Raw genomic sequence first — 23,864 nt, 5'->3', positions numbered from 1 at the left:
ATCCAAAAATAGCGTTAGCAAAATAACCTATAGGGTATGCGAAGAAGCACATCCATAATTTGTAAATAACAAAACATATGTCAAAGTGACGGTGATGACAGAGCAGCGCCCATTGAATCAGGAGATCAGGAGTTCGAATCTAGGTAGCAACAAAATTGATATTGCAGTTTTCACAAAAAAAAAACATTAAATAGACTCCGAAATTTACTCTCCTCTCAAATAATATTTAATCAAATTGAATTCAGTGGCTGTATAAAACTTATTTAACAGATTCAAAAAATCTGAATAAGCGCAACAGAAGCGAATTATATTACTAAATGGTTTAGTAAAGATTGAGAAAAAATTGTGTAACATGCTGTAAAGTAGTTGTGCCGGCACGTCAAAAATAGCTGAATAGATTCGCCAGATTTGCTGGTAAAGGAATTGAATAGAAGTTATTGATCATATGTATAGCACACATATTCAGCTTGAAGCCGTATAAACGAGTTGAAATAACATTTACATTGACATTAAATGTTAGTTGGGCAACCAACGAACCATTAGGAACTCTGTAGAAAAACCTTCGCACTAGAAGTCCACCATACAACATATTTTGAAATTCAGCTTCTGGAATGTGTTATTGACAAACTACTAAATGATCGAACGCAAATTACTGAATGATCGTTAACATCCTAAGTTTAAAAAGCAGACCGAGTTCCAGTTGGAATGAGAGCCATAAAAGAAGAAGAAGGTTTTTGACACGGAAGCAAACTTTTTATTACGGAGCTCGTGATATTAGGTGATATTTAAATATCAACATTATTTCAACATCATCTGTACATTTTATTATCACATATCAACATCATTTCCTTCGCACCCTTCGAGAACCCCAATCAGTTCAGCCAACCGTTCTCGATTCATCTCGAATCGCACCATCTTCAACTGCTGGTTTTTGTCTCTACAGTTGAGCGCCACCGTTGCGATCTGCTCCCGCGTCGAAGCCAAGCTACTATTACCCATGATCCACTTGACGTCCCAATCGAACGATTCCATCAGTAAATTGTCTTGGGCGTTGACTTCGTTGATAAGAAATTGACCGATCTCATCCTTCCGAAGATTAATCGCTGCGATCAGGGCGGTTTGCATCGATGAACTCAAATTGGAGAAGTGTGACTTGAGTTCGTTTTCGTCGATCTCGGACAGGCAGTACTGCCGAAATAGGTTATCCAATAACCGAAGGGTAACGGTTAAATCTTCCGATGCTGGGTTGGTCACTTTCAGAGCAGATGCCACCTTGGATCGGGTTGCAGATGATTTTGGTAATTCCAGGAAATGGTCGATCAGTAGATGTATAATCTGGAGAGAAACAAAATGATATTATGAATAAGAAATCCATCACGGTGTCTCTATGGGGAAATATTTTTCAAAAATCAGTACCTCTGAAACACCTACCACGCGAAAGTATATGAGCACCTCTTTCATATCGTGGGTAAACTTAAATGTTCTATCGGGGGATCTAGAAAAAAAAATTTCACTATTGTTGGTGCGAACTCCATAGAAATCTCAAATGATAGCCCCAAAAATATGAGGGAATGTAACCCCCGATAGAACATTTTAAAGATGCACCTACGTGAAAGAGGAAAGATTATAGGGTAAAGTGCCCAATAGAGGACTCCCAACCAATAGTGAACCCTCATTCATTTTTACATTATTACATCACAATTTAAACATTTTGCTATGAAATTCCATCGGGAGAACCTACCTTACAATCCTATAATTTGATTACATGCATTGGAAATGCTATGGAAAGTAAAATTAGATGATTTTTTTTACAATTCTATAAAAAATAAACACGAGAGTGTCCATTATAGGAATAATTTGGGGGTCCACAATAGGGAAGAAGAACGTTCCGAAACGGAACATAAAAATCGAATGAGGTGTCGACTATAGGGAAGTAAATTCCTCTTATGGACCCCCAGGGGGTCTACTATAGGACGAATTAGGTTAGTTTTTAAAATGTTTTTTTTTTTGTCTATATTAAGGAGACTTTCAGCCCGAGGCTGGCACGTCTCCGTTAAAATGTCAATTTCAACGAATAACGTCATGTATTTGAGCGTTTTATGTATGTATCGTGAAGAGGAGATGCAGAACTTGGTATTAGATGTCAACAAGAACTAATATGTTGAAAATTTCTTTTTTTTACACGGTTGGTATTCATTAATTTCTCGGTTAACCTGAATTTTCACAGTTTTTTAAGTACCACCTAAATTTTCTTCGATTTTTTGTGATTTTTTTCGTGGGCTTAACTCATAGTTTCATTGACGCTGAAGGTCATAACCTACTCAAAACCAACCGTGTAAAAAAAGAACTGGGTGTACTGATGTTTTGAAAATAAGCCTCTTCGGACGTAGACATCGTGCCATATCTGGAAAATATTTCAGAAAGATGTCATTATCCTTATACAAAAATTGGTTACATCTCAAAACCGGCATACAAAAAAAATCCAAGGAAAACGCTTAAATTTCGACGTTGGTGTAGAAAAGTGTCACACTGCCTAACAGTGTCGCAATAAGTTAAGGAATGTAAAATATCTTGAAAATCAAAAATCAAAATATTAAATGGGGTCTGTATTTATAATAAAAAACTTTTTATTTGTTTTCCAAATAATATTTGTTCTAACATTTTCTATTTCAAATGTGATTCCTTCCTATGAAAATCTTTGAAAAGAAAAAAGTCGTGTGGTTGGGGTTGATTCTACAATAAGCTTTGACTTGTAATTTGATTATATTTACGTACGAATGTTCGAAAATTTTCCCCGATCGTAATCGAACGTAAATTAGAATACCGTTATTCGGGGGAACATTTATTTTTTTAAATTTTTTAATAAATATTTCCGCCGTAAGTGAAATCATGGCCTTTATAATATTTTTAAAACGAGTACTGCTTAGGCTGACCATACGTACCGTATTCAACGGGACAGTCCCGTTTTATAGATCTTATTGTGCTGTCCCGTCGTAATCTAAAAAATCCCGTTTTTTCATTAATTCTTCCAAGAGCTTCAAAATATTATTCAAACCATTTCAATATTTTAGGAGGGAAACCCATCAAAAACGTGTTAGATGTTTTGTTATAAGTGTTGCTTTCAAAAGAATGCTATTTATGCTGTTATGTATTTTGCATGGATCGACTTTTCTTAAGGTTTTTAACAGTTAATGGTAAAGAAGGCATTACAATTTGGCCAATAAAATGAAGCGCAGGGACAGACATTTTAATTTCCAGATTTAGTTCATTTTCATTTTTTTTCTGGCGAATTAGGTAATTTAATTTTTTTTATCGGATTTACCACATAGTTTTCAATCGATTGATATCATTCAAAGTGTTTCTGAATAATTCTGAATATTTCAAAATCGACCAGTGTAAAAAAAATTATAAATCAGCAGAACAAAATTAAAGCAGTTTCAAACCGAGGGATTTCAGTCATCACGTATTTTAAGGCTAGTTTACAGATCAGGAGCTTGTCTGCAAATTTCACAATACGTGTTAGCGGGATTTATGGGATTCCGTTGTAGGAAATTAGAGTTTCGGCCCGATTGCTCTTTTCGCATTTGTCTTTTGGTCTTTTGACATTTTTTTCGTAAAATTATTTTTTCTTATTTCTCTGATGCCCAGATCGGCTTTGGGTAAGGTACTTTGACTATTTTTTGTTATTGTTACCTGTTCAGAATTGGCAAAGTTTTTGTTTTCATGTTTAAGAGTAGATTAAAATAAAATTTCAAAATCCCAAACATTTTTAAAAATATTTTGAAAAATGCGTACAACTTAATACAATAGAAGGTTTTGGTGGTGAATGATTCACTCTAAATTTTTTCTCTAACTTCTTACACAGGAAATGGAAATTAAGCCCATACATTTTAAAAATTTCTACAGTTCTTGAAGTTCGTCACATGGTTATTTGACATGTCCCGTTTTGCAAGTGCGTTTGTCCCATTTTTTCACCGAAATGATCTGGTCACTGCTCCATGTACGTTATAAGGCTGTTTTCTTGATTATTTGATAATTTTAAACTTGTTTTCTAATTAAAAATCTGTTTTGTCGAGTTTTTGGATTTTTCAATTTGGGGTACCGTGCGGGATCGAAATCCGTACAGCATCGAAACCCGAAAAATTAATAGGCGTTAAAGCTAATTAATGTAGAAATATTTTTTTTTATCCTGTTCAGATACTTGGCAGTAAGCTTTTAGGGCATAGAAATGAAAAGAAGGCTTTGAAATTAAAACAACAAAAATTAAAAACAAATCGACACCCACCAAACGCGGAGTTTTTGCCGCTATTTTGTTTCGGGTAGAGCGTAATTGCACCAAAAGTAACTGTGTTTCAATTGCTAATTGCGAATCATTACATAAGATAAGCGGAATACAAATCGAAGGTATCGCTTCTCAAGGTGCGTATCAAACTATTTACAGTGGTAGTTTAGTCAATCAGACTGCTTCATATTAAATATTTAGTTAAAAAATAGCTGTAGGGATTTTGATTCTTAGATTCGAAATCCGTCCACGGTGGACGGATTTCGAGTCGGGGGTAGTTGATTTTATTCATTATTTTATCATGTTTTCGTAGTTTGTAATGAGTCAATGTGAAACACTTCAAAAGTAGAAGCCTTCATGCTCATGTGTCAATGACAAACGTTTTATTTACATTCGATTCCTATTTTCTAATGATTTTTTCATATACTAATGCAACGTACACACCAGTCAAGCAGTTTGACGAACATTGACTCCGCCCCCAAGAAAACGCTTCGGTTGCTGCTTCGTTTGAACGTGTGTGAAGTTGTTCGAGCAACCATTTGACAGTTGGTGGCTCGGTTGGAGAAAATTAAAACGGTTTGATTTTGGTTTGAGTAGTCGGGGGCGGAGTCAAGGTTCGCCGAACATGTTTGAGCATTTGTAGTGAAGTTGCACAAACCCTCATATATTTTTTGATGGTTGGTGCTCTAGTTTGCGCTTCGGTCGTTCGTGTGTGATATTGTTGGTCTAATAAATTGATTGTTCGTGCTGCTGTTGGAAAAACTTGATGGATGTTTGAATAAACGAGAGGTGGAGTCAATGTTGGTCAAACTGCTTGACCGTGTGTACGTTCCATAAGGTGCTTAAGTGTACGGATTTCGATGCCCCACGGTAACTATGATTATCAAACGTTTTAATCATTTATCTATAAAGCAATCGTCTCTAACCGCCTTAAGGTTGGCCGTTATACCGTGCGGGACCGAAATCCGTACAGCACCGAAATCCGTCCACCTCATGAGATATCAATAAATTAAAGGGGGTTAAAGGTAATTAATGTAGAAATAATTAATCTTATCCTGTTCAGATTCTTGGCAGTAAGCTTTTAGAGCATAGAATTGGAAAGAAGGCTTTGAAATTAAAACAACAAAAATCAAAAACAAATCTTCACCCACCAAACGCGGAGTTTGTGCCGCCATTTTGTTTTCGGGTAGAGCATAATTGCACCAAAAGTAACTGTGTTTTATTGCTTATTGCGAATCATTACATAAGATCAGCGGAATACAAATCAAAGGGATCCCTTCTCAAGGTGTGTATCGAACTATTTACAGTGGTAGTTCGGTCAATCAGACTGTTTCAATTTAAATATTTAGTTAACAAATAGCTGTACGGATTTTGATCCTTTGATTCGACGGATGGACGGTGGACGGATTTCGAGTCAGGAGTAGTTGATTTAATTCATTATTTTATGATGTTTTTCGTAGTTTTTAATGAGTAAATGTGAAACAGTTCAAAGAAGCGTTCATGCTCCTGTGTCGATATCAAATGTTTTATTTACATTCGATTCCTATTTTCTAATGACTTTTTCATATACTAAGGTGCTTAAGTGTACGGATTTCGATGCCCCACGGTAGTTGGAATCCCTTACACTGAGGCGATGTGCAAAATCTGAGACGAGACCTGCAAAGACGGCTTCTTTTTCCTTGTTTTGACACTTGTTCTTCTTTTCATCACAGTTGATCATCGATTCTCAACTGTTTCCTTGAGTGTTTCACCTAAATTCCGGGTAGAATCTTCTGAGCACAATAAAAGTGTTTGTGATTTACGGATTTGTAAACTTATTTTTATAAAGATTTTCCTATCGGAAATAAAACACGTATTCATAACAGTTCAATATTAAGCTGTCTGGCTTTTCTAGAATACATTTCAAAGTGAAAAAGTACTCGTAAAACAAAATCATTCGGAATACTTTTTGAGGGATACCAATACTTTTACACAAAAAGGTGCTGGTTGCATCTGACAATTCGTGACAGCGCTTGCTGGTTGCAGATGAAGTTAAATTTTTTCCTCTTTGCAAGTCCCGTCCCAGTGCAAAATAAGATGTACTTATCACACAATAGATACGAGCTCAATTTGTTTGTTATTATATTTGTTTAGTGCTTTTTGGCAGCTTGCTGTGTGTTTAAAAATTAATGTTGATAAATTTTCCAAATTTTGGCGAAAAATAAATGCAAATTCATCCGAAGGTTATATCGTTCAGCAGCAAATTTAGTCAAGATTAAGATACCTAACTCACAAAAGTACTAGTAATAACAGAAAATAATAATTTATTCATTTCATGAAAATGGTTGCACTGATACCCCGGCGATCAAAGTTTCCCTGGATTACGGTACCCTTGATAATGAATACGGTTATATTTAATAAATATTTTGGATTTGAACAGATTTTGATTTCATGCGTATAATTAATTATTACCTGAATGATATTTTCGTCCTCGGTGATATTTATTAGTATGTCATGCATTTTATTGTTTTGTATTATTCAAATTCAAGTTGTATTTCAATAAACAACACTTAAGTCTTGTTTTTGTTGAAGTTTTTCATTCTTTTTTTGATAAATGAAAATACACTGTTAACAAATTATGTTCTGTGAGAAACTATAACGTGACAGCAGCTTGTATGCAACTGTTACGTGCAAGTTTGCCGATGTCCAATTTGTCCAATCACAAACAACATTCAGAACCATTTCAAATAGACAGTTATGTTCGAGAATTGTCGCAAAAAGGGGGTCAAATTCTCAGCACAATCTCGCATATTCTTTATTTGAATTTGTAAGTCCAACATCTAATACTCCCGATGATGCTCTGAAAGTATGCAGTCCCTTCTTGTCTGTCTCGCACATTAAAATTGTACATGCATTGGATTTTGATTGGTTAAGATCAGTACTGCAAAAGATTATGATCGTCATAAGACAGAGAGCAAAGCACCTTTTTATATCGCAGGCTACCAAATGAAAGTATCGTGGGTTCTTTGATCAATTTCGCATGAAAGGCAGTCATGAAAGGATGTTGTGCTTTGTGATAAAATTGAAATTTCTCAATTATTTTAATAGATAGATGCATATATGCTTATATGCTTAGAATAATAACTAGTAGATAAGACTTCCATGTCCTGTCATGGAATAAATATTTTTTTAGTGACCCAGACGACGCTTCAGGGCTCGTGTGGTTAGCGACATCAATCGTCTAGACGCATGTGCTGTGGAGTGTGGGTTCGATTCCCGCGCCGGAAAGAAGAAAACTTTTCGTAAAGCGAAAAGTTCTCCACTGGCCCATTGGGTGTTGTGTGAATGTCTTGTCCGTTGTCTCATGTTAGATGTTAAGTATTCAGTCTGTGCGACCTCTGGTCGAAGACGGTGATTCTGTCTGTCTGTCTTTTTTTTACTCTCCCACATCAATTTTTTTTTACTACTCTTTTATTGTACTTTTCGGTGATTTATTTGGCGTTTCAGCCTGGTTTTTGAATGAAAAACAACTAGGGTTACTGCTCCTGGACTTCATCTCATAGCTCCGATATTGGTCTCACGAAAAACAAAGCAATGAAAAGGTATTTTGTTTGTTTATTATTTTTGTGATTTTTTTCAGCAGTGAGCATGCATGTTAGCAAAAAGAAGCGACGAAATTGGTGCGGAATTTCTTTGTTTCGCGATGAGATGAATATATGTACAGTGAGATGGAAAACGGAACAGTTCCCCTATATGTTTCCTTTTTCCAAAGTTTCGATCCTTATTGGATCTTTTCAAGGATTCGAAAATATTGTCGTTTTTTTCGTCAAGTATAGTTTTATAACTTTCAACCTGTTTGGTTTTTTGTCCCTTTTTCCCGAAAAACTTAAAAAATAAAATTTTGTTGTTGCGCACTTTTGCGGAAAGAAATGCAAATCCAATCTTAATGCAATCCAAATCAAAACAAATTCCATTTCTAATCCAATCCAGTCCAAATTAAATTATTATCCAATCCATATCCAATCCAATCCAGATCCACTCAAAATCCAATCCAATCCAAATCGAGTCCTAATCCAATTCAATTCGATCCAAATCAAATCCAATCCAAATTCATTCCAAATCCGATCCACATTCAGTTCAAATCCAGTTTGGATAAGATTTTCATCCAATCCGAATCCAATCTAAATCCAATCTAATCCGAATCCAATCCAAATCCAATCCAAATCCAATCCAAATCCAAATCCAATCCAAATCCAATCCAAATCCAATCCAAATCCAATCCAAATCCAATCCAAATCCAATCCAAATCCAATCCAAATCCAATCCAAATCCAATCCAAATCCAATCCAAACCAATCCCAAAACAAACCCAAACCAATCCCAATCCAAACCAAATCCAATCCAAATCCAGTCCAAATCCAATCCCAAACCAATCCAAACCAATCCAAACCAATCCAAACCAATCCAAACCAACCAAACCAATCCAAACCAATCCAAACCAATCCAAACCAATCCAAACCAATCCAAACCAATCCAAACCAATCCAAACCAATCCAAACCAATCCAAACCAATCCCAAACCAATCCAAACCAATCCAAACCAATCCAAACCAACCAAACCAATCCAAATCCAATCAAACCAATCCAAACCAATCCAAACCAACCAAACCAATCCAAACCAATCCAAACCAATCCAAATCAATCCAAATCAATCCAAATCCAACCAAATCAACCAAAACCAATCCAAACCAATCCAAATCCAATCCAAACCAATCCAAACCAATCCAAATCCAATCCAAACCAATCCAAACCAATCCAAACCAATCCAAACCAACCAAACCAACCAAATCCAACCAAACCAATCCAAACCAATCCAAACCAATCCAAACCAATCCAAACCAATCCAAACCAACCAAACCAATCCAAACCAATCCAAACCAATCCAAACCAATCCAAACCAATCCAAACCAATCCAAATCCAATCCAAACCAATCCAAACCAATCCAAACCCAATCCAAACCAATCCAAACCAATCCAAATCGAACCAAACCAATCCAAACCAATCCAAACCAAACGCAATCCAAACCAAACCAAACCAATCCAAACCAATCCAAATCGAATCCAAACCAATCCAAACCAATCCAATTCAACCAACCAAACCAATCCAAATCCAATCCAAATCGAATCCAAACCGAATCCAAACCAATCCAAACCAATCAAACCAAACCAAACCAATCCAAACCAATCCAAATCCAAATCCAAATCCAATCCAAATCCAACCAAACCAATCCAAACCAATCCCAAACCAATCCAAACCAACCAAACCAATCCAAACCAACCAAACCAATCCAAACCAATCCAAACCAATCCAAACCAATCCAAACCAATCCAAACCAATCCAAACCAATCCAAACCAATCCAAACCAATCCAAATCAAACCAACCAATCCAAACCAAACCAAACCAATCCAAACCAATCCAAACCAATCCAAATCCACCAAAACCAACCAATCCAAATCGAGTCCTAATCCAATTCAATTCGATCCAAATCAAATCCAATCCAAATCCAATCCAAATCCGATCCACATTTAATTCAACCAGTTTGGATAAGACTTTCATCCAATCCGAACCAATCTAAACCAACTAATCCGAACCAATCCAAACCAATCCAAATCCAATCCAAACCAAACCAATCCAAACCAATCCAAACCAATCCAAACCAACCAATCCAAATTCAATCCAAACCAATCCAAACCAATCCAAACCAATCCAAACCAATCCAAACCAACCAAACCAATCCAAACCAACCAAACCAATCCAAACCAACCAAATCCAATCCAAACCAATCCAAACCAATCCAAACCAAACCAATCCAAACCAATCCCAAACCAATCCAAACCAATCCAAACCAATCCAAACCAATCCAAACCAATCCCAAACCAATCCCAAACCAATCCAAACCAATCCAAACCAATCCAAACCAATCCAAACCAATCCAAACCAATCCAAACCAATCCAAACCAACCAAACCAATCCAAACCAACCAAACCAATCCAAACCAATCCAAACCAACCAAACCAATCCAAACCAATCCAAACCAATCCAAACCAATCCAAACCAATCCAAACCAACCAAACCAATCCAAATCCAATCCAAACCAATCCAAACCAATCCAAACCAACCAAACCAATCCAAACCAATCCAAACCAACCAAACCAATCCAAACCAATCCAAACCAATCCAAACCAATCCAAACCAATCCAAACCAATCCAAACCAATCCCAAATCCAATCCAAACCAATCCAAATCCAATCCAAACCAACCAAACCAATCCAAACCAATCCAAACCAATCCAAACCAATCCAAACCAATCCAAACCAATCCAAATCCAATCCAAACCAAACCAAATCCAAACCAAACCAATCCAAACCAACCAAACCAATCCAAATCCAATCCAAACCAATCCAAACCAATCCAAACCAACCAAACCAATCCAAACCAATCCAAACCAAACCAAACCAAATCCAATCCAAACCAATCCAAACCAATCCAAACCAATCCAAACCAATCCCAAACCAATCCAAACCAATCCAAACCAATCCAAACCAACCAAACCAATCCAACCAATCCAAACCAATCCAAACCAATCCAAACCAATCCAAACCAACCAAACCAATCCAAACCAATCCAAACCAATCCAAACCAACCAAACCAATCCAAACCAACCAAACCAATCCAAACCAATCCAAACCAATCCAAACCAATCCAACCAATCCAAACCAATCCAAACCAATCCAAACCAATCCAAACCAATCCAAACCAATCCAACCAATCCAAACCAATCCCAAACCAATCCAAACCAATCCAAACCAATCCAAACCAATCCAAACCAATCCAAACCAATCCAAACCAATCCAAATCTGAAACCTGGACAAACCAATCCAAACCAATCCAAACCAATCCAAAACCCATCCAAACCCAATCCCAATCCAAACCAATCCAAACCAAACCAAATCCAAAACCAAACCAATCCAAACCAATCCAAACCAATCCAAACCAATCCAAACCAAATCCAAACCAAACCAAACCAATCCAAACCAATCCAAACCAATCCAAACCAACCAAACCAATCCAAACCAATCCAAACCAATCCAAACCAATCCAAACCAATCCAAACCAAATCGAATCCAAATCGAATCCAACCAATCCAAACCAATCCCAAACCAATCCAAACCAATCCAAATCCAATCCAAACCAATCCAAACCAACCAAACCAATCCAAACCAATCCAAACCAATCCAAATCCAATCCAAACCAATCCAAACCAATCCAAATCCAATCCAACCAATCCAAACCAATCAAACCAATCCAAACCAAACCAAATCCAATCCAAATCCAATCCAAACCACCAAAACCAATCCAATCCAAATCGAGTCCCAATCCAACCAATTCGATCCAAATCAAATCCAATCCAAACCATCCCAACCAAATCCGAATCCAATCCGAATCCAAACCGAATCCAAACCGAATCCAAACCAATCCAAACCAATCCAAACCAATCCAAACCAACCAAACCAATCCAAACCAACCAAATCCAATCCAAACCAATCCAAACCAATCCAAACCAATCCAAACCAATCCAAACCAATCCAAACCAACCAAACCAATCCAAACCAATCCAAACCAATCCAAACCAATCCAAACCAATCCAAACCAAACCAATCCAAACCAAACCAAACCAATCCAAACCAATCCAAACCAATCCAAACCAATCCAAACCAATCCAACCAAATCGAATCCAAATCGAATCCAAACCAATCCAAACCAATCCAAACCAATCCAAACCAATCCAAACCAATCCAAACCAATTCAAACCAATCCAAACCAATCCAAATCCAATCCAAATCCAATCCAAACCAATCCAAACCAATCCAAACCAATCCAAATCCAATCCAAACCAATCCAAACCAATCCAAACCAATCCAAACCAATCCAAACCAATCCAAACACAATCCAAACCAATCAAATCCAATCAAAACCAATCCAATCCAAATCGAGTCCCAATCCAACCAATCTGATCCAAATCAAACCAATCCAAACCAATCCAAACCAATCCAAACCAATCCAAATGCAATCCAAACCAATCCAAACCAATCCAAACCAACCAAACCAATCCAAACCAATCCAAACCAATCCAAACCAATCCAAACCAATCCAAACCAATCCAAACCAATCCAAACCAATCCAAACCAACCAAACCAATCCAAACCAATCCAAACCAATCCAAACCAATCCAAACCAATCCAAACCAATCCAAATCCAATCCAAACCAACCAAACCAATCCAAACCAATCCAAACCAATCCAAACCAATCCAAACCAATCCAAACCAATCCAAACCAATCCAAACCAATCCAAACCAATCCAAACCAATCCAAACCCAACCAAATCCAATCCAAATTCAATCCAAACCAATCCAAATCGAATCCAAACCAATCCAAACCAATCCAAACCAATCCAAATCCAACCAAATCCAAACCAATCCAAACCAACCAAACCAATCCAAACCAAACAAACCAATCCAAACCAATCCAAACCAATCCAAACCAATCCAAACCAATCCAAACCAATCCAAACCAATCCAAACCAATCCAAACCAATCCAAACCAATCCAAACCAATCCAAACCAATCCAAACCAATCCAAACCAATCCAAACCAATCCAAACCAATCCAAACCAATCCAAACCAATCCAAACCAATCCAAACCAACCAAACCAATCCAAACCAATCCAAACCAACCCAAATCGAATCCAAACCAATCCAAACCAATCCAAACCCAATCCAAACCAATCCAAACCAATCAAATCCAATCCAAATCCAATCCAAATCGAATCCAAATCGAATCCAAATCGAATCCAAATCCAATCCAAATCCAATCCAAATCCAATCCAAATCCAATCCAAATCCAATCCAAATCCAATCCAAATCCAATCCAAATCCAATCCAAATCCAATCCAAATCCAATCCAAATACAATCCAAATACAATCCAAATCCAATCCAAATCCAATCCAAATCCAATCCAAATCCAATCAAAATCCAATGAAAATCTAATCCGAATCCAATCTTAATCCTAATTTAATCCAAATTTAATCCAAATTCAATCGAAATCCAATCCAAATCCTATCTAAATCTTATCCAAATCCAGTTAAAATCTAATCCAAATCCAGTCCAAATCGAATCCAAATCTAATTCAATTCAAGTCTAATTAACTGATTGTCAATACCAAAATGCAGTACAGTGAGTCACTTTTTTTTCGATACTTGACAGACCTGATCGTATTTACTAGCGGAAGATGCCCCAAAACGAAATGTATTAGAATTTGATTAGGATTTAAATTTGGTTTAAATTTGGATAAGATTTCATAATAAGATGATTTGGATTGAATTTGAATTGGATTTGAAATCGTACAGATAAGATTCAAAATGGATTGGATTAGGATTGAATTTGAATTAAATTTGAACGCGGCATAATTTGAATTGAGCATCAGTAGGCCATGACTTACAACACGTTTGCAAAGCAATCGGTTTTCCTCCCGATTAGTTACAGACGACACGTAAGTATTATTTTGTCCCCAACAATAACCTAACTATTAGGTTGGTCCTTCTCCGCCTCCTCCTGGATTGGGTTGAATTTGGAATGTATTTAGATTGGATTTGTATTAACCTGAATTGAGATTGGATTCGATTGAATATTTAAGCTAAGCCAATATTCGATTTCACAGTTTCTAGACCAACATGTATGGGATCGCGAACAAAGGAAACTGCAGCGACAATCTTTTATGGTTTATTACCTATGTTGTCCTGAACAGCAAATGTGAGAGGACGAAGCGTTTTAACATCTGTCTAGCTTATCGATTGCGGTGGGGATTACTTTACCGATTCTGTTTTATCGCAATTTCAGGTTTGTTTTCCAGATCTTGTAATTGTAATTTATTAACTAAACGTGGGCCTGTTACCACATCTACGGAAGACGAGTGCACGGTAAAAAAACAAAAGTAATTTAACTATTTCTCGACATCTAATCGGATTCACAAAAAAAAACATAAATACAATATTTATTGTTTCAGTGTATTTAAGTAATAGATTTAAAAGTACGGTTTTGTACTTTCTTAGGCCGAGTTCAATTTTCAGAACCTCGGATCGAAAATTCCACCGTAGTACAATGGAAGTTGTGTCTTCTCATCTCGAATCAGCACCAGAAACGGACCATTAACCTTAAAGTTCACCTGTGGAAAGTTCTTGTCCATAAACGGTATCACCGCTGCTCCGCTTTCCGTTCCACTCTCGTTGACAACCAAATCGATCTTATGTAGAATCTCATTCACAAACAGGTGAGAGTTAAAATATCCATTGTATCGTTTCTGACGCCTCTTGGCGGAAGCCAGTACCGCACAACAAATACACTGTCCGCCCTTGTAACGACAAAGAATACTTTCTTCACACAGAACTCGGCTGGAGACATCCTTCTCGATTATGACACAATCGTTGTGCTGATGGCGTAGTTCAATGATGGCATTTTCTCGAGTGTCCTCCAGGAAATCGAAGGCATCCATGTAGTCGTGAATCGTTACGGAACTGCGGTTCAGCCAGATGCGATTCAGATCACTTTCGTCTCGGTTGAACATTTTGGTTACTCCTAACTGGTCAAGGGTTTGCCTCAGATTTAAAAAGTTTTGCACGTGCAGTTTGGGGAATTGTACGGCAGCCATTTTCATTTCCATCTTATTGATGATCTCATTCAGAGCCGTTGCATTGATATTAAGTTGCAGTGTTCTTACTTTTTCTTTGGTTGGGTTGTCCGGTAAGAAGGCGTAGAGTGTGATGTTCCGCTTGTATGGTATTCCAAGCACCTTGGTGTTCATTTCTTGCCAGTAATAGAAAGGGAAACATCCGCCATTAACCATCATTGGGACTTCTATGGCAGGTTTATTAGGTCCGTCTATAAAAAATGGTTTCGATTTAGTTCCTCCCATAATGAATGGAACTTCCCATTTGGCTTTGAAGAACAGAGTGTTGGTCATTACAAGCATGGAGCTGGTATCGAGTTGTGCTACAATGTCTGATATTCTACCACGAGACAGACGTTTGATCCAAGCGTTGATTGTTTGAATGGCATTCTGCATTTTAGTTTTGAAGTCGACATGATGCGTGTCTAATCCATAGAATCTCTCGGCTATCAACTGAAATTTAGGGTCAAATTGCATCCCTTTGGGTGCAAATACTCCATTTGCTATTTTTATTTCGACTGGTTCCCTGAAAGTGGAAAACTGACGCGTTACATATGTGGTATTGATGATTTTTTTCAGTGCTTTATTTGTGTGATTTTTTATTATTTACAATAAGTTCATCACATAGTTGGTATTAGGTACATAGGTACATAGGTATTAGTCAATATTTTATTACAAATCTGAATGTTAAATAATCCAAAAAGAATTTTTTTTATCATTATTACAGATTGCATTAAAAGGGGTTGGGGAGGACCTATTTGCAGTTTAGACAAAATAAGCTTCGTAAGTACGCTTGGTAATGTCACAGATAACAGATATTTAAGCAAAAACAAATTTTTATTGAAAGAAGAAGTCGATGCGTGAGACTATGGTGCTTTGGTAACACAATGGGAACCCCGATTAATAGAAACATGAGCTGGCCATGCAATCAGCCCAATAAATGCAGTGAAATCGAATAAATAAACAAAAGGTTTTTTAAACTCATTTATTCAAGCCAAAATGAAATTCAACATTTACTAAAATGGACATTCATGGAATAAGATTTTCTTAAATAACTAGAAAAACTATTTTACGATGATTTTTTTGAAACCTGTAACTTCCCCAATTTAAAATATCATCGGTAACAAATCCTAATTGTTTAAGGCGTCGGATCGTACACGCTACCGTAAAAGAGTGGCAGTTGTGTCGATTCTTCGCGGATCAACATCAAAAATGGCCCATTAGCCTTGAAGTTGACCAGAGGAGTGATTCTGTCCAGCAGCGTAGCCGTTACTGCGCCGCCTTCCGTTCCTTTTTCGTTGACGACCACATCGACCTTGTGCATAATTTCGTTCACAAAGAGAGGAGATTTTTTGTCGCTGTAATTCTGGGATTGACGCTTTTTGCGACCAATCTTCGGTAGGACACAGCAAACGCACACCCGCCCACCATAGCGACAATGCGCATCGCGGAGGCATTGCTGGGCGGTGTCTACGTCTTTCTCAAAGGTGATGCAGTCTCCGAAGTTGTTCTTCAGCTCGAGAACAGCGTTTTCCTGGTTGTCCTCCAACAAGTCCAGTACGTCTTCGATGTCGGGTTCTCCGCCTTCGCCGAGTCGCGTCAAGTTAGTCAGAACACGGTACAGATCACTTTTCTCCCGGTCAAATATGGTGGAACCGCCCAGTTGTTCGAGAACTTGTTTCAAGTTGAACGAGTTCTGCACATGCATTTTGGGAAATTGTACGGACGCTGTCTTTACCTCCATATTTTTGATAATGTTATTCAAAGTTTGAGCATTGATATTGCTCTGAAGGGTTCGTATTTTTCCTCTGTTCGATTCGTCTGGCAGAAAGACATACATTGTGCTGTTTTGTTTGTACGGAATTCCAAGCACTTTAGTTCGCATTTCTTTCCAGTAGTAGTACGGGAAACAACCGCCGTGAACCATCATCGGCACATTAATGGACGGTCTGGTGGGTCCATCCGGGAAAAACGGTCTCGGCTTGGTTCCATCCCTGAGGAACGGTTCTTCCCACTCAGCCTTCAGATACAAGGTATTGGCTATGACCAGCATTGTGTCAGGGTTCAAGTGTGACACGATCTCCGTAATTTTGCCGCGTGTCTGCTGTTTAACCCAGTCGTTGATGGTGCGAACAGCGAACTGTGTTCTGTTTTCAAAATCCAAATATTGAGTCTCGATTCCATAGATTTTCTCTGCGATGTATTGGTATTTTGGATCGAACTCTCTACCGGTGACTGCAAATATCCCATTGCCAACATCTATTTCAACAGGTTTTCTGGAAAAAGAATCGAAACAGTTTGTGAGCATTTTGTCGTTCGTTTATGTTAAAAATAAAATCTAAAGAGTGTATTTTACATTCATGCTTAATAATTAGTTAATAATATGGCAGTTAACTTAAAAAAGTTAAATAAATGGCAGATCAAACAACATTTCCACAAATATTTCACGCACGGGTTCTGGATTATTCATTGATTATAAAGAGTTTTCCTCGTGATTAAAAATAATTCGTGTTTCATCACACCACATGATCGTAAGTTAACAGATATTTCCGTATTAAATGAGATAGTACTAACTCGTCTTATGACCAGTAAGTACATCCCACTAAAATCTATACATATTTTATTATTCAAGAAAACAATTGCGTCAATTGAGACGTGCCAGCTTTGAACTGATAGTCTCGATAATAAAGACAAAAAATGTGTCATTGTTTGTTGTGCATGTGCGTAAATCGAGTTTCAGGCATAACCACTAACCACGCCGGGTAGCTCAATACCCGGAATATATGCAATCAACTTGGAATGAACTGAATGACATGGAGGTCCGGTGATCGCTCTTCCCCCATCGATCAGTTCACAATGTCACGTGGGATCAGAAAATCAAATCGACCACATCTGCGTCAGCTTAAAATGGAAACGGTGGCAGCGTGGAAGTCCAAACGACCGCCATCAAGAACGCCTTGGCCACGTGCCACAGCCCGATATGTGTAAGGACATAAACGGGAACCTTCTTACGAACGAGCGTGAGGTGATCCAAAGGTGGCGGCAGCACTACGAAGAGCACCTGAATGGCGATATGGCAGACAACGGTGACGGTATGGTAATAAACCTAGGAGCACGCGCGCAGGACATGCGACTTCCGGCTCCGAATCTCCAGGAAATCAAGGAGGAGATCGGCCGACTGAAAAACAACAAAGCCCCTGGAGTTGACCAACTACCAGGAGAGCTGTTTAAACACGGTGGTGAGGCACTGGCTAGAGCGCTGCACTGGGTGATTTCCAAGGTTTGGGAGGATGAGGTTCTGCCGCAGGAGTGGATGGAAGGTGTCGTGTGTCCCATCTACAAAAGGGCGATAAGCTGGATTGTAGCAACTACCGCGCAATCACATTGCTGAACGCCGCCTACAAGGTACTCTCCCAAATTTTATGCCGACGACTAACACCAATTGCATGAGAGTTCGTGGCGCAGTACAAGGCGGGATTTATGGGAGAACGCTCTACTACAGACCAGGTGTTCGCTGTAAGTCAGGTATTGCAGAAATGCCGCGAATACAACGTGCCAACACATCATCTATTTATCGACTTCAAAGTGCACGAAAACGGATTTCCGGATAAACCGATAGGCGTTGATCAAGGCGACGATGGATCGGGTGATGTGCGTAGTACAGTTCAGGGGCATTCTCGAGTTACTTCGAAACGCGTAGAGGGTTACGGCAAGGTGATGGTCTTTCGTGTCTGCTATTCAACATCGCTTTGGAGGGAGTTATACGAAGGGCAGGAATTGACACGAGTGGTACGATTTTCACGAAGTCCGTCCAGTTATTTGGTTTCGCCCACGACATTGATATCATGGCACGTAACTTTGAGAGGATGGAGGAAGGCTACATCAGACTGAAAAGCACAGCTAAACGGATTGGACTAGTCATCAACACGTCGAAGACGAAGTACATAAGTACATTATAGGAAGAGGATCAAGAAATGGAAGCCACTCACCACGAGTTTCTATCGGTGGTGACGAAATCGAGGTGGTTGAAGAATTCGTGTACTTGGGCTCACTGGTGACCGCCAATAACGGTACCAGCAGAGAAATTCGAAGACGCATAGTGGCTGGAAATCGTACGTACTTTGGACTCTGCAAGACGCTCCGATCGAATAGAGTTCGCCGCTGTACCAAAAAACGCGTATTAGACCGGTACTTCTCTGCGGACACGAGACCTGGACGATGCTCGTGGAGGACCAACGCGCACTGGGAGTTTTCGAAAGGAAAGTGTTGCGTATCATCTATGGTGGGGTGCAGATGACGGACGGTTCGTGGAGAAGGCGAATGAACCACGAGTTGCATCAGCTGTTTGAACCATTCATCGTTCACACCGTGAAAATCGGAAGACTGCGGTGGGCCGGGCACGTAGCCAGAATGTCGGACAGTAATCCGGTGAAAATTATTTCCCGACAACGATCCGACGGGAACATTGAGCATTGTGAAGTTCAAACTGCATATTTGTACTGAATCGGCCATCCGCTCGACCGACAGTACAGCGTTAAAGCAAATTCAAACGCGTCTTACACACTATCGCGACCGTTTAAGTTTAATCCGTCCTCCGGTAGAATTACATGAAACGCATCACGGGCAGAAACCATGACCAGAATAACAAAACATGATATGGTTTTGATTGATATAAAAGATAAAAGAACAGGCAACAATATCAAAAATTTGCACTAAAATATCATTTGAATATCAAGATTTGCTATGGATAAGAACAAACTAATGGCACATGATATTGATCACTTCTTACAAATAGCATAACTTGATCTCCTCATGATATTTTAGTGCAAAATACTGATTTAACTTATCTCTTATATCAATCATGTCCATATCTCATTTTGCTATCTTATCAACATTTGATATTAATAAGCTATTTTCGTCTACTCGGGATTCTATGCTAATCATGCAAGTCAATTTGTTATTGAGCAAAGTGAACGGGACAAGGGCAGTGAATAGTGTTACAAGAAATAACAGTGCAGTGCAGGAAGGTTGTGCGATATATCACAAATATTGTCCTCCGCTCGCTTTCAAATCGACTTCTATAAAAACATTCTTCTTGCCTGCGGTATCCTAACGGAACTATCAATTCTATACTTTCGCCTTTAATTCTATCATGAACATGTACGACGTACGTCTAAGTCTGGAAGATGACATTTAGCATTTCCATATCATTGTAAATTATAGTCGTTCCATACTTTTCCGACCATCACTCATAAGTATTAACAAGAATAGTAAGAACTAAAGCACAAATGGGTCAAATGGGGGTGAGAATGGGTCACTGTTTCAAGTACTTAGAATGCTTGTAGAATAGATTGAATGTATCTAAGGGCAAGAAGACTAAAATATAAGAGACCTTTTTGAAAAATTTTGCTATCCGGCCTCCAGGCTGCCGGTGAGAGTGATGACCCATTCTCACCCCCCAGACCCATTGTCACCCTTGATGGCGGTACTTAAGGTGATTATATATCGAAGCCAGAAATCGGCCATTTTGTAAACCACGTGCTTTTCCAATATTTTTTTCAAGAGCACGAGATGAAAGAACAATAGCGCGTATGGGGCTGAAATAATGGAAGATCGTTTGCTTAGTTATGCTTAACAATCATAATTTGAGTTTTGGCACTGTACGGAAATTATTACGCCAGATCTGGGCTTTTGGAAATGTATGTAGATAAACGTGTGGTGAATTTTAAATTCACCACGGGCTTCATCCTATAATCACCTTAGTTTTTTCCTCAAATCTGCTTTACCATATGTTGTTCAATCATTTGATTCTTATCGAATTATTCAACGTTAGGAAAACAGTAGGGTTATTAATAGTAGTGAACAGGTAGCTTGGCGCGAACCGTGGCGCATCACGCCACGTAAGGCACCGATAGGAGATAGGAATAATATTTCACTGCATCAGCAGTATAATTCTATAAAACGATAGAGCACACGAGGCTCTACCTCTTTCTTGTAACAACAGCGAGTGTGGTAATAAATGTGTAGTTAATTAAATTTGCTTTTTTTAAAAGTGAACTCAAACGAAAAATCCCGTAACTGGTGTCAGAAGTGGGATACTGACAGTGAGTGTCATATAAAGAAACAAAAGTGATAGTGCTTCGTTGGTCACGTTTAGCAAAAGCTAAAGACCTCTACCCTTTTGACATCGCAGCGACATCGGCTTGGAGGAAGCCGCATCTCGCTTAGCAGCTGTCAGGGAACCGGATCGTCAGGCGCCGCAACGACACCCCGAAGACGACAACTGTTTGTCCGCTCACTGCAACGACGGATGAAATTACATCTACTGTAAGTAGTCTTCTATCTGTTTCATTATACGTATTATACGTACCAAAAACCACATCATGCCGGAGACACGAGCTAGCGAGATTGAGCAGCTGCGGCAAGAAATTGCCGAGCTTCAAAGTTTAGTTAGGGGAGCGGGAGTGCTTACCACATCCCCGATCCGATAAAATAATTGCCTGAATATTCAGGTAACAGAAAGGAGCTAAATTCTTGGCTCCAAGAAGTAGACGAACTCTACGACGAGTTCAAAGTGAAGGGGGAGAGAGGTGCACCCGACACCTTCAATTCTCACTATTTTCGGGCAATTAGAAACAAACTTAAGGGTGACGCACGAGCCATAGTGTGCACCCACGGAAACCCAAACACAATTGGGGATCTAAAAAACATACTGAGGGACCATTTTGGGGACCAAAGAGATTTGGCAACAAACTTAAACAGCCTATTTCATGTTAGAAAAGGGGATCGCTCCCCTCAAAAATTCTACAGTGACATTAAAGAGCTAAACACTAAAATAAGAGCGAATCTGATGACGCATCATTTAACGTCATCACAACTGTTGGAAATAATGACCATAACTAAATTTTTAGATGGAATAAGCGAGCCTCTCGCTTCCATAATTCGAAATTCAAAACCAAAATCTTTAGAGGACGCTTATCAAGCCGTAGTCATTAATCAAAATGCAGAGGTGCGAAAGCCTGCATTCAAACCAAAACTGCATACGTCCCCGTCACCCAATACCAAGCAGATTTACAAAGAACACAAAACCAAACATTCCCTATCGTAAACCGTTTAAACCCAGGGAAGAAACAAATAATACAGAGGAAACTGAGCCGTATGAAGGAGAGGAAGAAGAAAAGAAGAAGAAGAAGAGCATGAATTTGTAGACGAAATTAATTTGGAAGCTGATGAACTAAATTTTTCACGCGGTACGCCTAATGAAGAAGAAAACTTGAATTTTATTCCTTACTTTAGATTTCCCACAAGCAAAGGCTATTTGAATTTCCTTGTTGACACTGGGGCCAACAAGTCGTACATAAATCCAGAAGCGCGCTTCTAAGCTTAGGCAACCTTCGATTATTAGTAATAAAAATGGAAATTTGCGATCGACAAGGTAGTACACGCTAATTTCTTTCAGGAAGCATTTGATAAAAACTTCCTTATCATTTATTCAAATTTCATAAATTCTTCGATGGCCTAATCGGCTACGAGAACATTGCAAAGATGAAAGCTAAAATCGACTCTAGCAATCATCAATTAGTAATTGGAAACTCGAATTTCTCACTTTCAAAATATTATCCATCTATATCTATATATAAAACTCAATGTTTGTATGTTTGTATGTATGTTCCAGCATAACTTATGAACCCATCTACCGATTTCAACCAAATTTGGAACACACATTCCTTATCTTAAGAAGACGACGATAGGGGGGTAATCATGCTCTTTGGAAAAGGGGGAGGGTGTGGGGGGAGGGGTATTGCTTAGTTATCGATCAACGCAGTGTAAACTATGAACCCCTTGGCCGATTTCAACCAAATTTGGAACACAAATTCTTTATGTTAAGGAGACGACGATAGGGGGCTAAGCATGCTCTTTGAAAAAGGGGGAGGGTGTGGCGGGAGTGGTATTGCTTAGTTATCGATCAACGCAGTGTAAACTCTGAACCTCTTGGCCGATTTCAACCAAATTTGGAACACAAATTCTTTATCTTAAAAAGAGGACGATAAGAGGTTAGGGATGCTCTTTACAAAAGAGGGAGGGTATGGGGGGAGGAGTATTGTTTAGCAATCGATCAACTCAATGTAAATCCTGAGCCTCATGACCGATTTGAACCAAATTTGTATCAAATATTGTCTGTCCTAAGGAAGCGATTTTAGTGGATGTGGTTAAGTCATTTTAAAAGGGGGAGGGTGTGGGAGAGGGGTATTGTTTAGCTATCGATCAATTCAGCATGACTTCTGAACCCATTTATCGATGTCCACCAAATTTGGAACCCATATTATCTGTCTAAGGAAGACTATATCAGATTGGGTAGGAGTGCCATAGGCATGGACTTTTGGTCTGGTGGGGAAGGGGGGGGGTGTATTGGGATTGGGTATTGTTTAGAAAACGACTTAATTCAAAATCCCTCTTATTTAGTACATCCGAGGTTCTTTGACATTGTACAATGCTCCGAAAACAAATAACCTGAATTCCTTAAAAATAGCAAATCGTCGACAATAACATTTTCCCGGTGATAACATTTCCCCAAAAATGACTAACGAAAATGATATTTCCCGAAAATGATACTTCCCGATACGCATATCCCAGAATATGGCATTTCCCTGAAAATGACATATCCCTGAATGAAGCAGGCCATTAACATAACACTATTTGACCTAAGGTCATTCGACATGAAGGACATTTGGCATCAGAAAAATGTTGCATAGAAAGCAAGCATTTGCTGGGTATAAAACAATGATAATTGTTACCCTTCATCGAAATAATGGTATGCC

The 23,864-nt window shown here is 38.7% G+C and overlaps 2 protein-coding genes across 3 annotated transcripts in view; both read right to left on the bottom strand.

Moving 5' to 3' along the window:
* Positions 1 to 798: 798 nt before the first annotated feature.
* Positions 799 to 6,887, bottom strand: LOC134216654 (uncharacterized). The gene is made up of 2 exons (XM_062695504.1): positions 6,734 to 6,887; positions 799 to 1,335 (listed from the first exon to the last, which is right to left on the bottom strand). The coding sequence occupies exons 1-2, from the start codon at positions 6,779 to 6,781 to the stop codon at positions 829 to 831; spliced, it is 555 nt and encodes a 184-aa protein (XP_062551488.1). The 5' UTR covers positions 6,782 to 6,887; the 3' UTR covers positions 799 to 828.
* A 7,478-nt stretch (positions 6,888 to 14,365) lies between these two features.
* LOC134212509 (serine protease inhibitor 28Dc-like) overlaps positions 14,366 to 23,864 on the bottom strand; it is a 73,818-nt gene continuing 64,319 nt past the window's right edge. The window contains exon 4 of one of the 2 annotated variants that reach the window (XM_062690456.1): positions 14,366 to 15,571. In XM_062690456.1, the coding sequence (XP_062546440.1) occupies positions 14,446 to 15,571 (1,126 nt within the window). In that variant the 3' untranslated portion in view covers positions 14,366 to 14,445. Of the gene's footprint in view, positions 15,572 to 16,013; positions 17,322 to 23,864 lie in introns of those variants that run through there. The other variant, XM_062690455.1, reaches the window with a different exon arrangement.

Source organism: Armigeres subalbatus, chromosome 2 (assembly GCF_024139115.2).
Source record: "Armigeres subalbatus isolate Guangzhou_Male chromosome 2, GZ_Asu_2, whole genome shotgun sequence".
Lineage (NCBI taxonomy): Eukaryota > Metazoa > Arthropoda > Insecta > Diptera > Culicidae > Armigeres > Armigeres subalbatus.
Note: the sequence above shows the minus strand (reverse complement) of the source record. Positions and strands in the feature narration are given on the sequence as shown.

Excerpts from the sequence above, each read along its gene's own strand:
- LOC134216654 (XM_062695504.1), bottom strand. The coding sequence starts at position 6,781 with ATGCATGACATACTAATAAATATCACCGAGGACGAAAATATCATTCAG. Across the intron at positions 1,336-6,733 it reads AGGACGAAAATATCATTCAG|ATTATACATCTACTGATCGA; the intron begins GTAATAATTAAT and ends GTTTCTCTCCAG.